The 13,667-nt window shown below is 43.2% G+C and overlaps 1 protein-coding gene across 2 annotated transcripts; it reads left to right on the top strand.

Annotated features, from left to right (window-relative positions):
* Positions 1-482: 482 nt before the first annotated feature.
* LOC135876712 (histone H3.3A) lies at positions 483-9,008 on the top strand. Of its 2 annotated transcripts, XM_065402007.1 has the most exons (5): positions 483-610; positions 1,258-1,408; positions 2,133-2,287; positions 4,642-4,795; positions 8,370-9,008. In XM_065402007.1, exons 3-5 carry the CDS (start codon positions 2,160-2,162, stop codon positions 8,496-8,498), a joined length of 411 nt encoding a protein of 136 aa, XP_065258079.1. In that variant the 5' UTR covers positions 483-610; positions 1,258-1,408; positions 2,133-2,159; the 3' UTR covers positions 8,499-9,008. The 2 variants fall into 2 exon arrangements, with proteins under 2 accessions (XP_065258079.1, XP_065258078.1); XM_065402006.1 differs by lacking the exon at positions 1,258-1,408.
* The last annotated feature ends 4,659 nt before the right edge of the window (positions 9,009-13,667 follow it).

A 13,667-nucleotide genomic window follows, 5' to 3' on the forward strand; every position in this document is an offset into this window, starting at 1 on the left:
GTGTGGGGTTGCCTGGCCCTAGCCATCTCGGAGGGGGAAGGGACATGTGGCGGGGTGGAGACAGGGCAGCGGTCGGGTCTGGTGGCGAGGTGCGGGGCTGGATACAGTTGGGGTAGGGGAGGGGCGGACTGGTACCGGGGGACGGTTGCCGTTGGTCTGATCTCACGCTGGCTGTTGGGCTCACGCCCGCGGCCGTTAGCCGCGGCAGAGTCCCCGGAGTGGCCTCGCGCTCCCTCCTGGCCGCTGGCCTCCCCCTCTGCTCGCGGGAAAAGGGAGGAGGGGAGGGAATCCCTCTCGCGCGCGCGGCGTGTCTTTTGTGTTTGTACACACAGAGCCCGGCTCAGAGGTTGCGCGGGGGCAGAGATGAGGGAGGGAGGAAGGGGAGTGGGCGTGGCCAAGCCTTCCCTCCATTGTGCACCATTGGCCGCTTGGCGGGCGATGGGGCGTGTCCGGGGCGGGATGGGGCGGGGCCAGGCGGCGGGGACGGCCCTCGCGAGTCAGCCATCTTTCAATTGTGCTCTCAGCCGCCGCCGCCAGCAGCAGTAGCTGTAGCTCCTCCTCGCTTCCTCCCTCCCTGCTCGGCAGCCGCTCTCAGCCCAAGCGGACGGGGGTAAGTCCCTAGCTCTCCCCCCAAGACTCCCCGCGCCCCGCAACCCGGCGGGGGCCCCCATGGCCGCCCCCCAACCCGCCGCACAAACTTTTGGGGGCCAGAAATCGCTGCTGGGAAGCGGCAGCATCCGGAGTCCCCCTTCTCCTCGCCACCTTCCCCTGCTCAGCCAAGGAGCCTGAGCTGCTCCCTTCCCCAGCACCCCCAGCCCCTCTTCGCTCGATCATTGCCCCCCCGTGCCCCCCTTACCCCCACTCCAAACCCCCCCCAACACCCTCCCCAGCCCCTTAGCTACCTCCTGAGCCCAACATCTCCCCGGATCAGGGCTGGGAAGCAGCTGCAAAGAGGAGCCACTTGCCAGCCCAGGGTAACTCTCCTGCCTTCCTTCCCCTGCTCCCCACAGTTGTTGCTCAGCTTCACCATCTTGTCTCTTTTCTCTGGTCACCGACCATATTTTTTTCCTATTGCATAAAAAACAATAAAAAAGGAAAGAAAATTGCAAAAGAAACAACCGCAACCCAGTGCATTTTTTTGCATTTTGATTGCAAACTTTTCCCCCATTCCCACTTGATCTGCACCCACATGGTTTGGAGTTCCTTGTATTTTTTGCATTATTTTTTGCAATTTTATTTTTTCCCTCTTTGCAAAAGGACTAGGGCTGCATTTCGTGATTGTTTCCATTTTGTTCGGGTCTGGGAGATGAGTTTGCCAGTGAGAGGCGCTTGGGAGCGAGGCAGCCTTGGAAAAGCAATTGCACAGAAAGAGACAGAGAGGCAGCACCAAAAACAACCCCCCAAAAAAGTTTGTTGCTTTCTTGAACTTAAGTCAGACTCTTTTTGTTTGCAACATAAATGCCGATTTGCGTGTATTTGCTTTTTAATTTGCGGGCATAGCCGAGCGATTGCAATGGGCAGGTTGCTTTGCAGAAAGCATTGAGGGGCAGCTTGTCTACTTTCCCCCTCTCTACTGTTTTGAAAGAGGTATTTTTGCTCAATGCAGACTATAAATTGGATGCAAGCCCCCCAATGTTTTTCAGGTAATATTTGTAGCACTTTTCAGCTGACGGGGGGAGAGCTACAGGGGGCAGTAATAATCTCTTATCTGTTGTTTGAATCGACCTATTTAGGTTTTGCTGCTGCATCGTTCCTGTTTAACTCTTGGGTGAAACTGCATTTTAATAATAATCTGAGGTCTTCAGACACTTAATTTCTTTTGCAATTAGATAAATTAGGCCCATGGTCCTTTTTGGCTAGTGTGTTTTCTCCTAATTCAGCAGTTGAAAGGGAAGGATTCCTTTATGTGGCAAGCAGTTACCTAGGGTCGCAGTTTCTGTTGTGAGAAGTGTGGTGTTTGCATGGTACAGAGGTATAATCGGGATCATTTTAATTGTTCAATGTTGTACGTCTTTTGATTCTTGTTAGACAATATTTTTAAGGTGTAAACGGTAAATCTGCATTTCCGGAACATCTGAGCTAGTGGTTAGTTTGTTGCAGTGTGTGATCGCATGGTAATTTTTTACCGATAGGTGTAAGGAAGAGAAGTTTTCAGGAACATGGCTCGTACCAAGCAAACTGCCCGTAAATCCACTGGTGGTAAGGCACCTAGGAAGCAGCTCGCTACGAAAGCAGCTCGCAAGAGTGCGCCCTCTACTGGAGGGGTCAAGAAACCTCATCGCTACAGGTACAGAAATTACCAGGGACAAAGCTTGTGATGCAACATCCCCTTAACCAAACGGAAACGTTTATCGGAGCAGAACTTTTTGCATTGGGGGAACTTTGGTGGTTTTCATTTTAATTCTTGATCAGGGTGATTTTTATAATGCTTTCATTATTTCACCACTTGATTATGAACAAGTTTTAAATAATCCATAATATGTTTTATGTTGAACATTTGCACAGTGGCTTAAATTTATGTGTAGTAATAATAGGCTTATTTTATTTAATAGATTATGCATTTTAAATTATATTTATGCAATTAAGACCTCGTTTAAGCTTAAACAAATAAATGTCATCCAAACATATATGCACTTTGGTGATTTGGCTTCTAATTAATTTAAGTATTGTAACAGAATTAGACTGGAACAAACTTTAATGCACAGAACTGATCTTCATTTACTTAAACTGGTACAATTCTGTCTTCACAGCTATTTCGCTATTTAATGAACTGACAGTGTAGTTAAGATATTCTACCATTAGAGGGCAGAACATGTCTACATATAAGCAGAACCTCTGCAAATAATTTTATGTTCAGTTAACCTAAAATGAAGACTTAAATAGAGGAGGAAATAGGCTAGAATTACAGGTAAATATCTTGCTGACAATTATGTTGTAATAAACTCTTTCATCCGGAAGGATCCTTGCGCAATCAAGAGTTTTAACATACGATTGTTCATCTTGAGGGATGGTCATTGTTGTTAAAGAGTGTGTGTGTTTCCTTTTGAGAAGAGGAACAGAAAGGCATTTGGGAAAGTGAATGTAATCTTGAAACATTGCAAATGCATATTTTAAGAATGTTTTAGTCTGCATTCATGGTCCATAAGTAGTATTAGAGAATACAGATGAGAAGAGGGGGATGGAAATTAATACTACAAATTAGTAAGTAACTTAAGGCAAAAAATGCAAAATTTTCATAATAAATGAAATATACACAATAATCATGCCAGAAATGAACTGTGTTCTTGCAGAAAGATGGTATTAACATGAATTTTTAGTTAAAACACTAATGTAAGGAAATTTCATGAGAATAGATTTTAAGTTCTTAGTATAAAATATAACCAAGGATATGATGTTTTTCAATGCCATTTTTATGGTCATAGCTACAGAGTAGGGAGGGAATGACCTGTTTTTGACATGAATTAGCTCAGGGGTGGGCAAACTACGGCCCGCGGACCGGGTCCAGCCCCTCAGGGCTTTGGATCCGGCCCGCAGGATTGCCCCCTGTGGCGCCATGGACCCCGTGCCGCTCTCAGAAGCGGCCAGCACCACTTCCCTGCAGCCCCCGGGCGGGGGGCAGAGGGCTCCGTGCGTTGCCCTTGTCTCCAGGCACCATCCCCTGCAGCTCCCATTGGCCGGGAATGGGGAACCGCGGCCAATGGGAGGTGCCTGGAGGTGCGGCAAGGGCAGAGCACGCAGAGCCCTCCGCCCCCCCACCCGCAGGGGTGCAGCGCTTCCTGGAGCGGCGCGGGTCCGGGGACAGAGGAGGCATGCAGGGAGCCTGCCCTGGCCCCGGAGCCAGTTTAGGTAAGCTGGGCCGGAGCCCGAACCCTGCCTGCACCCTGCTCCAAGCCCCCTGCCTGCACCTCGCACCCCTCCTGCACCCCAACTCCCTACCCTGAGCCCCCTTGTACACCCCGAACCCCTCCTGCACCCCAACTCCTTGTCCGTAACCCCTTCCTGCAGTCCGCACCCCTCCTGCACCCCTGCCCTGAGCCCTCTCCTGCACTTTTCACCCCTCCTACACCCAACCCCCTTCCCTGAGCCCCCTCATACACCCTGCACCTCTCCTCTGCCCCAATTCCTTGCCCTGAGCCTCTTCCTGCACACCGCACCCCAACCCCCTGCCCTGCATACAATTTCCCCACCCAGATGTGGCCCTCGGTCCAAAAAGTTTGCCCACCCCTGAATTAGCTGGTTGAGGTAAATCCTTGGGGAGAGTCTGGCTTAACTTGACCAGAAAACTCATGTTAACACTACAACTTGCCTTGTCTACACTTAGTTTAACACATGTTGATTAGTGTACGTTAGCTAATGTGTTGTACACCTTTTTTCATGCTGAAGACAAGGCTTAGGAGGGCCTACTCTTGTCGCTTATCCATAGGTAGAATGCCTGTTGAAGCTAATATACAAATGAATGATGAGATCAGGCCCTCTTTGTAAGTCAAGGTGTTTTTGTGTTGTAAATACTGAGATGCTTCTAGTAAAAACAGAGCATATGCAAAACGTTCCTAGTTCAGATTAGAAGAACATGGGTTATTTGGTATTCTAAAACGATATAAATTATTTGTAAATGTTAATTATTTTTTTATTAATTAAAAGGCCGGGTACTGTGGCTCTCCGTGAAATCAGACGTTATCAGAAGTCTACTGAACTTCTGATCCGCAAACTTCCCTTCCAGCGTCTGGTGCGTGAAATTGCTCAGGACTTCAAAACAGATCTGCGCTTCCAGAGCGCTGCTATTGGTGCTTTGCAGGTAAAACTTAACGGAAGACCGTGATTTATTTTGAGGCCTAATTTAAATGAATTTTTTTTGTGCGTGGATGTCTATAGACGAGCTTGTGAAACTCAAGGCAGTTATTCTGCTTAGGTTTGTATGCATCTGTATTCATATTCAGAAGGTGGTTAAATGATGTCCCTGTCTGCTAGTGTGGATTCCTAATAGTTTGAGTACTGTCTAACAAAATGAGTTACCTGGTGTTTCCTCATGCGAATATCTAAAAACATCACAAAGAACTAAAGAAGCATCCCTAACTGAAAGCTCTAATATTTTTTAAAAAATAATTTAAGCAGATTAACTCTTAGAGTACCCTGAATACCTGAAAAAAGGTTTATCAAGGAAATAATTCATCATGGCTAGAGTGGAACTGCTGGGATATTGCTGTAAATATGCACACAAATTAATCTGCAGTAACTTTTATAGAAGTATCCTTATGCTGGTAAAACATGGACATGACTTAAAATAATATTTTCTTTAGAGCAGTAGCTGATAGGGCCATGCTGTTGCCTTTGTTACTATGGGAGAGAGGATGTGATAGGTCAGTTCCATAAAGTCATGTAATTGGCTAGGCTGTTTCTATGGTTAGTCAAAATTTCACTTGATTGGTGAACTTCAGAAGTAGGCATCTACCAATTCAATTCTAGGTGAATTGATGCTACAGCGTTCAATTTGCCCAAAGTAATTAACTTTTTGTTGTTGAATCATTTATAATTTGATAAAATCTAGTCAATAAAACAACTTTATAAAAATGCCATAAATATATTATTAAAATTGGAAATAGCTCTCATAAAAAATCTCCTAACTTATTAAATGCAGAAATAGTACTTTTCTCGTATTAAACTGAGATAAATCTTCTATTCCTTCCTTCTCACTTAAATTTTGTAATAATTTAACATCTTTGAAAGCCAAGCACTTTGAGAGTAGATAATCTATGTGTTTTTAATTTAAGGTTTCAGGACACTCAAAAACAAACTTCACTGAGCACACATTTAGGTAACCAGTTCTTGCCTAAAATACAGTTAGTATGACCGGGATTAATAATTGCAGATTTGCCAGCATTTCAGTTATGTACCACAAAGTATATTGGGAAATTGGTGGCTTTTTATTGATCCTGCTCTTGCAACTTAAATCCTGAATAGTTAAGTTTTTGTTATCTCTGCATATAAAAATGATTTGGCAATTTTCAGTATTAAATTTTAATACAACTGTAACTTAATAATATAACTGGATAAAGCTGCTATATTATATTATATTTATATTCTATTATAGCAGGGGTGGCCAACTGTGGCTTGCAAGCCACATGCGGTTCTTTTACAGTTAGTGTGTTCCCCTCCACGTCTCCCCCCATTCTCTATCTACCAGACTGGGGGTGGGAGGGGAGCTCAGGGCTTCTGCCCTGCGGCAGCATAGTGAGGCTAGGGGCTTCTGCCAGAGACAACTGGTGCCTGTTGAGAGTTGGGGGACGACGACACACATTTAAATTGTGCCCCCCCAACAGCTTGAGGCATGCTTCTTCCCCCCCCCCCCCCCCAGCAGCCCTTCCCTGCAGCTCCCAGGTGTTAGCTCTGCTGTGTGGAGAGGCAGCAGCATAAGGAGAGGCGCTCCAGCAGCTGCTGTGCAGGGAGGGCGGCTGGCGGCACCATGTGACCGAGTGGGGCCAGCAAACCCTGGCAAAAATCGGGGGGGGGGGGGCAGGGCACGTGACCCCACATGCTCCCCCCATGTGTTGCCTCTGGCTTCTGCCCAATGGAGAGGGGAGTCTTGGGGTTTCAGCCCCACGGAGCATGCCTGCCGAGGCTTGGGATTTCAGCAGGAGTGGGGATGAAGCCCTGAGCCTGGGCAGGGTCCTCATGCAGGGCTGTAGCCCTGAGCCCTCCCTTCCCCACAGGGCTGAAACCCCAAGCCCTGACAGGCACACCCCAAATCTTGAGCTTCTGAAGTTTGTTGTATGCGACTCGGGGGGTCAGTAAGTTTGGCCACCCCTGCATTATAGCATCCTTTCTTCTCTTCTCATTGTGAAAAATAGTAGTGCCTACTTGTCTTGATAAAGTTCTATTAAAGTTCTGTGTTCAGGTAATTAGAAGGACCAAATATTTCAAGTGGGTGGCTTGTCTCTAAATGATTTTGCTTTATTATTTCTAAAGCAAACGTCTGTGGTTAGTGACCCATACATGCTTAACTTCAACAGCTGATTTCAGTGGGGCTCACATGCTTAAAGTTAAGCATGTGCGTAAGTGAGGGATTGTGGCATGAGGGTTTTAAATCCTTAAATGGTGTTTTAAAACCTAGTGGGAGATTCTCAAGATTTTTGGGTTTGTCTACACTAGTTTTTTTTACCTGGAATTAACTGATTGCAAATTAACTCAAGGTTGCTAAAACATGTCAAAGGCTAATGTGGACACATCCCACTTATCCCTTTTGTTTCAGGATAGAAACCTTTGGTTTACTGTAGTGCTCAGCCTAGTGGTAAATCTTGCCAGGCAAAAAGGGTACGTGTGTTTATTTTTCCAATCCTGTTGGCTCATCCTAGTTACCTGAACATGATTGAAAAGCCCTGTTAAGATGCAGGCTGATTTGTATTGAGTCTATGTTGTAGACTGCACTCCCTTCCCCCACAGGCTTTAACTTGACCACTTCACTATATGTTAATGGCAGAGTATCTGGTCTACGCTAGGCTTCTAACGTATGTTCGGCCTTGTTGTCAGTAGGAAAAGCTGTGTGCTGAACTCAAAATAACGAATTCCAGGAAAAATCCTAGTGTAGAAAGGTAGTTAGTAGTTTTCACATGAATTAGCAGGTCAAGTTAAAGAACATGTGGGAGCCTAGATACACCTTTGTCTCATCGAGACACACCTTTTAATGCTACATTTGTCCTATTATTCCATTCACAAGTACAGGTCAAAAGAAAGTTCAGCATCAATCTATATACTGTGTAAAAAATGTAAGCAGTCTTCCAAATTTGCTTTACAGGTATAGAAGCTGCAGAACATCTGTATGGGCTTCGGACCTGTTTCTGTAATGTGTATTTTAGAAGCTAACTTGAAGGTTACTTGATGTTAGAATTCAGACTCTTGCTCACTTCAAACAGTGTAAGCTGTTCTACTGAGTTTAGTGTCACTCTTAATCATAATAATGGGCTTCAAGTTCCTCGTCAAAGTATTTTAAAATGATTAAATATTTCTTTATTTAATTGTAGGAGTACTGTTGTAGCTATAATATTTCCCAATATCTTACGTTTTGGTCAAAGTATTTCTGTAATCATCTTCCAGGGAATATCAGCTAAATAGCAGTGGTATACCAAACTTTATTTGACCGAAGGTACAGAAAATCTTTATCTGTGGAAGTAAAAGTAATACAGGTTGGCTGTTTGTAGGGAAGCAGTGAGAGAGACTGCCACACTATTGAAAATACTAAACTGTTGGTATCTTTAATAGATACATTCCTAGACTTCTAATTATTACGCTTACTTGAGATTCTGTCATGGACTCCTATATTCTTGTAGGTGCTGCGTGTGTAAAAAGTCTTTAACTCTTTGTTTCTTCTATAATAGGAGGCAAGTGAAGCCTACCTGGTTGGCCTGTTTGAAGATACCAACCTCTGTGCTATCCATGCCAAACGTGTCACAATCATGCCAAAAGATATCCAGCTAGCACGCCGCATACGTGGAGAGCGTGCTTAAACTCCACTATGGTGGGTTTGTCCTTCTCAATACAAATCTCTTCTTCCTGTTATTGGTAGTAATGAACGTTAGATATTTTTTTTCCATGGGGTTAAAAGGTACCTAAGTATATGGTTGCAAATGGAAACATAGGGAACAGAATCGGGTATTGGCAAGTTTTTTTCCATTTTCATTTGTGTGTGGATTTTTAATATAAATGCGGAGACATAAAGCATTAATGCAGTCAAAAATGTTTCAGTGAACAAGTTTCAACAATTCAACTTTATATCAATTATAAATAAACCTGTCAAATTTTTCTGGACAATGCCAGCATTTGGATTTTTTTAAAACAAGTAAATTTCTTATCGATGGCAATTAAATGGTGTTTGTAGCATTTTTATCATACAGTAGATTCCATCCATTCGCTATACTTTTCTAACTGAGTTGTCCTACATGCAAGTACATGTTTTTAATGTTGTCTGTCTTCTGTGCTGTTCCTGTAAGTTTGCTATTAAAATACATTAAATGACACCTGCTTTTATTCTTGTTTTTTAAACCTTCTACTTGGATCGTCCTAGATACAAGTGTTCAGTGTATAGGTTTTTGGACAACTTTTCTACCGATTCCTCTTCCTGCTCCAGTTTTAATACTGAAAAGTAACATTTCCAGCATTGTTTTAACATTAGCTTAGTTCCATAAGAGTGTGTCCTCACACTAACTGTGAAGTAGCTGCTTTTTTAAAAGAAAATAAAGTTGCTTCATTGTTGGAGGAAAGTGAGAGTTTTGAGCCTCTAATCACTTCAGGGTTAAGCAACACTTTTTGATAAGTGTATTAAATAGGTAAAGAGACTAGGATGTGGAAGCAGTATGGAAACCAAGAAGAAAGTCACCGGGTCAGAGTTCTACATTTCATTATATATTAAAAAAAATTGTTGGTAATTTGACTTTTTTTTTTTTTTTTTTTTTTTAACTTCAAGTAAAAACTGTTCATTCATGCAGAGTCTGGAAGTAAACCTTCAGTCCATGCAGAACATAATCAAAAGAACCCAGGGCAAACCAAGGCAAAATGTAATTTTTTTTTTTTTTTTTTTAATTCATCTCTTCCCCTGCACACCACCCCCGCCACACCGCCCATCTCGTTCTGAACTAGGTAATGTTTGCTTTGTTTTGATGAGTGCCTTTTTTAAACAAAGTTCTTTGCCCTGGTTGAGAACTCAGCATATGCACCATTGCTTGTAATTCCTACTCCCTGTTCAAAATAATAATATAGTACCTGCATGATAAGTCGTCTTTTAGTTTTGAGCTCTCATGCAAGTAGTGAATCAAGCTGGGTAGGTACTGCAAATGCTCGTATTGGAATATCAGTTTTATTTTTTAAACTCTCCTTGATTGTGCCTCTGTGTTCATTTTAAATGAATGTTCCAAACCTCTGTCTGTAAAACTTGATTAATTTGTTAATTTTGAATTCATAATAGTGGTTAAATTCATTGGAAACTTGACTTTAAGGATTCTTATCATCCAGCTGAGGAAGAACATACCACATTACTCTTTTTTTAGTCAACAGCTCTAATATCTAACTAATTTCTGCTCTGTAACTCATTTACAGGTAATAATCTGAGTGAAATTTTCCCCGTGCAGAGTCCCTACAAAACCTGTGTGCCCCTGAGTCCCTCAAAAAAGGACTTCATGGCACTGAGGCTTTATGCAAGGGTGAGTTTCATCCTCTGCAGATACCTTGAAACAATAGAGATTCATGATCTGTTTTGGCAGTTCCTGAAGAGAGAGAGCCAAAACTTATTCAATAAATCATGTTCATAACTTGTCCAGCTCTAGTAGTAATGAATACTATCTGCCAGCATTGTTCAGAGTGAAGTCTCTCTTAATGGAGTAGCTTATCAAGGAAAAGTAATGCCATACAGTGTAGTTAGAGTAGATCGTTTGATGCTAAACCTGTCCAAATCTGTGAACCAAATATCAATGAATATTTGATTGACTGTCTTACAAGAACCAACCCAATAGAACTGTTAAAGGTGAGCAGCAAAGACTGTTTAAGTAAATTGAGATTTCAAGCCTGCCCTCTCTGCACATACGTCTGGTAAACTCACTTTAACACAAACAGCCTATATTCAAATATTAACTGCCTACAATGTCATATAGTTAGGGCCCTACCAAATTCTCGGCCATGAAAAACGCATCACGGGCCATGAAATACGGTCTTTTGTGTGCTTTTACCCTATACTATACAGATTTCACGGGGGAGATCCCCAATTTGAGAAATGCTGGTCATGATCCAAAAGGGAGTTGCAGGGGGGTCACAAGTTTATTTTAAAAGCGTCATGGTATTGCCACCCTTACTTCTGCGCTGACTTCAGAGCTGGCTGGCCAGAGAGCAGCGGCTGTTGGCCGGGTGCCCAGCTTTGAAGGCTGTGTCCTGACAGTAGCAGTGCAGAAGTAAGGGTGGCAGTACCATACCATGCCACTCTTATTTCTGCGTTGCTACCTTCAGAGCTGGGTGGCTGGAGAGCAACGGCTGCTGACTTGAGGGCCCAGTTCTGCAGGCAGCAGCACAGAAGTAAGGGTGGCAATACCATACTATGCCATCCTTACTTCCGTGCTGCTGTTGGTGGTGGCTCTGCCTTCAGAGCTAGGCTCCTGGCTAGCAGCTGGAGAGCGGCAGCTCTGAAGGCAGCTCTGTCACCAGCAGCAGCACAGAAGTAAGGGTAGCAGTACTGCAACCACCCTTAGAAAAACCTTGTGACCCCCCCCCCAACTTCTTTTTAGGTCAGGAGGGACCCCTACAATTACAACACAGTGAAATTTCAGATTTATATAGCTGAAATAATTAATTAATAATTTTAAAAATCCTATGACCATGAAATTGACCAAAATGGACTGTGAATTTGGTAGTAGGGCCCTCCTATATTTGGATTTCCAGTTTATATACATTAGCTGATAACACCTAAACTAGTTAAATTTATCCAATTTTCTGTAGCTGGCAATGATGTTGGCTATTTTTCCTATAACTTGAACTCAAGTATTGGTAGGTAAAAGAGTGGAGGGACTTAATTTCCCCCCCACACGTCAGAAAAATAAGTCTAAATGTGTTGGTATGGGATATTAGTACTTTTTTTTCTTTTAATTGGGTTGGGGAGAACAGAACGATAAGGCACCAACTGACTATAGACTGCAAAATGTTTCCTCAAAGAATTTAAAACTTTTATTTAAAGCTAATAAATTAAAACAAAAGCTTTAAATCGACCAAAGCAAGAGCATTCAGAATGGAAGGAAGGCTGATACCCAAACCTAAACTTGCCATGTTTTTCTTGCAGTCAGTATTGAAGCATGTAATGTTAGACTGTTCTTAGATTCTTGCATCTTTCCAAAGTGCTAGTTACAACTGTTACACCCCTAAAGAAGTGGTGTGCAGTGAATCATGGTATGATTTGTTAGGAGCATATTTTCCCCCAAATCTTTTATTAAAAGAGCTTGTAATTTGAATATTAAGTACCCTTCCCCTGTAAATTATTCCTGTGGAATTTTGGGCCTTTAGCTTTCTGCCCCCATTGTAAAGAAAGCAATAGATTTGTGAATATAATCTACACCAGAGTATTGCTTTACATTCAGTTGTTTCTATAGTGTCCCCCTCCCACCTTGCCCTTTCAATATTTACCATGAGAAGCAGCAGAAGAGCTCCTGAATTGATCTGATTTTTTAAAAATAAAATGATCTTACTATAAGACAGGTGTCACTTCCTTTTTTTTAAAACTTGCACTCAATAGGCTACTTCATCTCCTAGCTCAGTGAATATGCAAATGCTAAATAAATAAATCTAGGTGGCTATTCTCATGGGAATGGACAGGAAATGTGAAGTCTCCATTTTTTTTTATTTTTTTTATTTTTTTTTTGTCAGGTCTTGGAATGAGATCTACATGGATTTAACAGTTTTTTTTGTTTTTGTTTGTTTGTTTGTTTTTTTAAGTGGGGAGAGAATCAGGCTGTAGACCAGGGAGTTCTTAAACTAGCATACGAGCTTCATGTTCCGTCCATTCACTTCAGAACAATTTTTTTTTAATAGGATGGCATGCGAACCAATAAAGCTTAAGAGCCACTGTTCTAGATCCTTCTCAGTGTAATGTCTCTAAGAGCTGTGATGACAATGACTTCCTTGCTGGATTGGGAATTTGCCTTAAAGGCAACTTCCACAGTGCAGGAGGGCTGGGAGGACAAACATGCTGGTGTTAATTTAAGTACAGAAGTTGCCCAGGGAGAGAGGACTAAGCTTCTGCTGCTGCTAGCTTTAATCCACTCCTTCCCACTGCTGTAGCACCCCTGCTTTTGGTGTCAGGGAAGGAAAACGGTATTAAGGCACTGCTTCAGCTTAGCCAAAACTGTGGGGTGTGCCTTCCTCCCTCCCCCCGGGAGGGCATGGAGGAACATTTGGGGTGGCATGCAGCAGGACCTGGGGCAGTCCTCATGGGGTGTGTGGGGGGAATGCCACCCAGCCCTGCCCTGTCTTCAGCTGCAGCCCCATCCGCAACTCTGCCCTCATTCCCTCTCTGCCCCCAGGCCAGCTCCGCCTCTAGCCCCAGCTCCTTCCCCATCCCCAGTTCTGCCCCCAGCTCTGCCTTCAGCACAAACTCCTCTGTTGAGCTAACAGTGCAGTAATGGAGGGGTGGGCCGTGACAGGAAAAGTTTGAGCACCACTGGTCGAGGCTGAGAGCTGCTAGATGTGTGTACACTTTACTCATGGAAGGGATGTGTATGAGATAGCCCTGCTAAGTTTTAAGATGCTGACCTTGATTGTGTGTCCTTTTCTATGGTGACTAGTGTTTCATGGTAATCCATTCCTAAAGTGGCTTAGTAGAGTGCAGCTCCAGTCACTCCTTCAGATGGGCAACAGAATAGTATGGCTGCTCAATATACTTGTAATGTGTTAAAATTAACTCAAGAAATTTTAACCAGTGCAGTGCCCCCTCCCATTTGCACGTTAGCATACAGCCATTGTATTGTTTGACTGGTGTGAGCAGTAGCTATCAATGGGTCTGGTTGCTGTCTGTGTATGCAATGTGGGCATCAACTGCAAAGAAATTCAGCCTATAATTGAAAAGACTCTTAAAGCTCAGTTGTATTTACTGAATATACTTTAACTGGTCTCTTTACATTAAGAAAATACTGCTGTTAAAAAGCAAA

This window comes from Emys orbicularis, chromosome 3 (assembly GCF_028017835.1).
Source record: "Emys orbicularis isolate rEmyOrb1 chromosome 3, rEmyOrb1.hap1, whole genome shotgun sequence".
NCBI classification, from domain to species: domain Eukaryota; kingdom Metazoa; phylum Chordata; order Testudines; family Emydidae; genus Emys; species Emys orbicularis.

Excerpts from the sequence above, each read along its gene's own strand:
- LOC135876712 (XM_065402007.1), top strand. The coding sequence starts at position 2,160 with ATGGCTCGTACCAAGCAAACTGCCCGTAAATCCACTGGTGGTAAGGCA. Across the intron at positions 2,288-4,641 it reads AAGAAACCTCATCGCTACAG|GCCGGGTACTGTGGCTCTCC; the intron begins GTACAGAAATTA and ends ATTAATTAAAAG. Across the intron at positions 4,796-8,369 it reads CTGCTATTGGTGCTTTGCAG|GAGGCAAGTGAAGCCTACCT; the intron begins GTAAAACTTAAC and ends CTTCTATAATAG.